This window comes from Suncus etruscus, chromosome 5, assembly GCF_024139225.1.
Source record: "Suncus etruscus isolate mSunEtr1 chromosome 5, mSunEtr1.pri.cur, whole genome shotgun sequence".
NCBI lineage: Eukaryota > Metazoa > Chordata > Mammalia > Eulipotyphla > Soricidae > Suncus > Suncus etruscus.
The window spans coordinates 90,352,096-90,354,227 of record NC_064852.1 but is presented as its reverse complement, the minus strand read 5'-3'; the positions used below and the strand labels follow the sequence as shown (position 1 = coordinate 90,354,227).

At 63.5% G+C, this 2,132-nt stretch overlaps 1 protein-coding gene across 1 annotated transcript; it reads left to right on the top strand.

Moving 5' to 3' along the window:
- The first annotated feature begins 453 nt into the window (after positions 1-453).
- HOXD12 (homeobox D12) lies at positions 454-1,419 on the top strand. Its single transcript, XM_049773500.1, has 2 exons — positions 454-1,027; positions 1,181-1,419. Exons 1-2 carry the CDS (start codon positions 454-456, stop codon positions 1,417-1,419), a joined length of 813 nt encoding a protein of 270 aa, XP_049629457.1.
- The last annotated feature ends 713 nt before the right edge of the window (positions 1,420-2,132 follow it).

Sequence of the window (2,132 nt, the reverse complement as noted above, 5' to 3'; positions counted from 1 at the left end):
AGAGGCCCACGCTATGGATGGGAAAGGCCTCAACAACAACTTGAAGTTGCTCCAAAGGAAGCCAACCTGTGCCACCCCATCTCAGGTAGCCCGTGGAAAATGCCAGGGCTGAGCTGATCTAGAGCAACGGATCCCCGTGGGACATGGATGGGGCAGAGGCACCCCGGGCTTGAGGCCCGCAGCTCTGATGCCCGCCTGAATCCCAGAGCGGTTTGTCTTTCCCTTCCTAGGCCTCACTCTGCCTCACAGCCCCGTCCCGTGTCATGGAGTACTGCGGGTGTTATCATAATACCCCGAAGGGGGGGGAAACGGGTCGGGGGATGTAGGCGGTGCTGGAATGACCGACTTTGAAGAACCTGCAGGCCAAGTTTCGTCCAATCGTCAGAGCCTGTCCTCTTATTCCCGGTTGTAACTAAATACGGCTGCCAGCGCAGCCGCAGCCCTTTGTTGGAGATGTGTGAGCGTAGTCTCTGCAGAGCGGGCTACGTGGGCTCGCTTCTGAACCTGCAGTCACCCGATTCCTTCTACTTCTCCAACCTGAGGCCGAATGGCGGCCAATTGGCCGCTCTGCCCCCCATCTCTTATCCGCGCGGCGCGCTGTCCTGGGCCGCCACTCCCGCCTCCTGCGCCCCGGCGCAGCCTGCGGGCTCCACGGCCTTCGCCAGCTTCACCCAACCCTACCTGGCGGGCCACGGGGCTCTGGGCCTGCAGGCCCTGGGCGCCAAAGACGGCCCAGAAGAGCCGGCCAAGTTTTATCCACCCGACGCGGCAGCCGAGCTCGAGGAACGTAGCCGAGCGCGGCCGCCCTTCGCCCCCGAGGCTGCACTGGCCCCCGCGGCCGCGGCGCTCAAAGCGGCCAAGTACGAGTATGCGGGCGCGGGTCGCGCTGCGCGGGCCTCTTCGGCTCTGCTCGAAGGGACCCCCTGCGCCGCCGGCTTCAAAGACGACGCCAAAAGCCCGTTCAACTTGAACATGACAGTGCAGGCGGCTAACGTCGCCGCCTGCCTGCGACCTTCGCTGTCCGACGGTAAACGCTGGCCGGACTCCCCGGGCCGGGCCGGGCCGGGCTCGGAAGGGAGGCGGGGGGCCGCGGGGAGCGCGCAAGGGAGGGCGCCGCCACTGGGGGTGGGCACGCGGCAGGGCGCGGGCCGGGCTGACGCCGACCGCTGCTGTGTTGCAGGCCTGCCGTGGGGGGCGGCCCCGGGGAGGGCCCGCAAGAAGCGGAAACCCTACACCAAGCAGCAGATCGCAGAGCTGGAGAACGAATTCCTCCTCAACGAATTCATCAACCGGCAGAAGCGCAAGGAATTGTCCAACAGGCTGAACCTCAGCGACCAGCAGGTCAAGATCTGGTTCCAGAACCGGCGGATGAAGAAGAAGCGGGTGGTTCTGCGCGAGCAGGCGCTGGCGCTCTATTAACCGCGGGTGTGACGGCCGCCTGGCTTGGCCTTTTGAGGGTCGGGGCTGGGGCTTTTCCTTTGCGGGCCGCTCCAACTCTTCCCGCCTCGGATGCGGCCGCAGAAGCCCACAGATTCCGAGGCCTGTTTGGTGGTAGCTCTGCGCTCCCCCGGCTTTGAGCGGAAACTGCATCCTAGCTTTGGCCTTGAGGCTTGAGTGAGGGCCTAGGATCACCTGTCCTAGCGCTCGGCCATGAGATATTGATGGGGGGAAGGAGGGAGGTCAGTTTAAATCGCCTTTACTTGGATTGCTCTGTTTCCGTCACTTATTCGCCCTTTCCCCCCACTCTCTAGTCTAGCCCTTTCCGCACTCACAGGCGTTTAACTGGAGCCCGTGGGAAGACCTTGGGAAGATCTTAGCCAGAGCAGATGGAGCCAAAGCACAGTTCTCTCTTTGCAGCTTCAGCGCCTTGTGGCAAAGCCAGACTCTGAAGGAAAGGGCTCAGACCCCCCTCCCCTCCCTTCTACTCTGGCTGTCTGAAGGACAAAGGCCGCCCTAGACCTTCAGACTTCGGAGGAAAGGGGAGGAGAGAGCTGGCGGGACAGAGTCAAAGACGTCTGGGAGCTAGGGCCCGGCAGGCTCTCCCAAGTGGGCAGAATGGACTGAAAACTTCCTCCCCCCTTCCCAGGGGAGAGGGGTTTGTGTTCCTGGGCACACAGCAGGCTCCTCTCCAC

Excerpts from the sequence above, each read along its gene's own strand:
- HOXD12 (XM_049773500.1), top strand. The coding sequence starts at position 454 with ATGTGTGAGCGTAGTCTCTGCAGAGCGGGCTACGTGGGCTCGCTTCTG. Across the intron at positions 1,028-1,180 it reads GCGACCTTCGCTGTCCGACG|GCCTGCCGTGGGGGGCGGCC; the intron begins GTAAACGCTGGC and ends GCTGTGTTGCAG.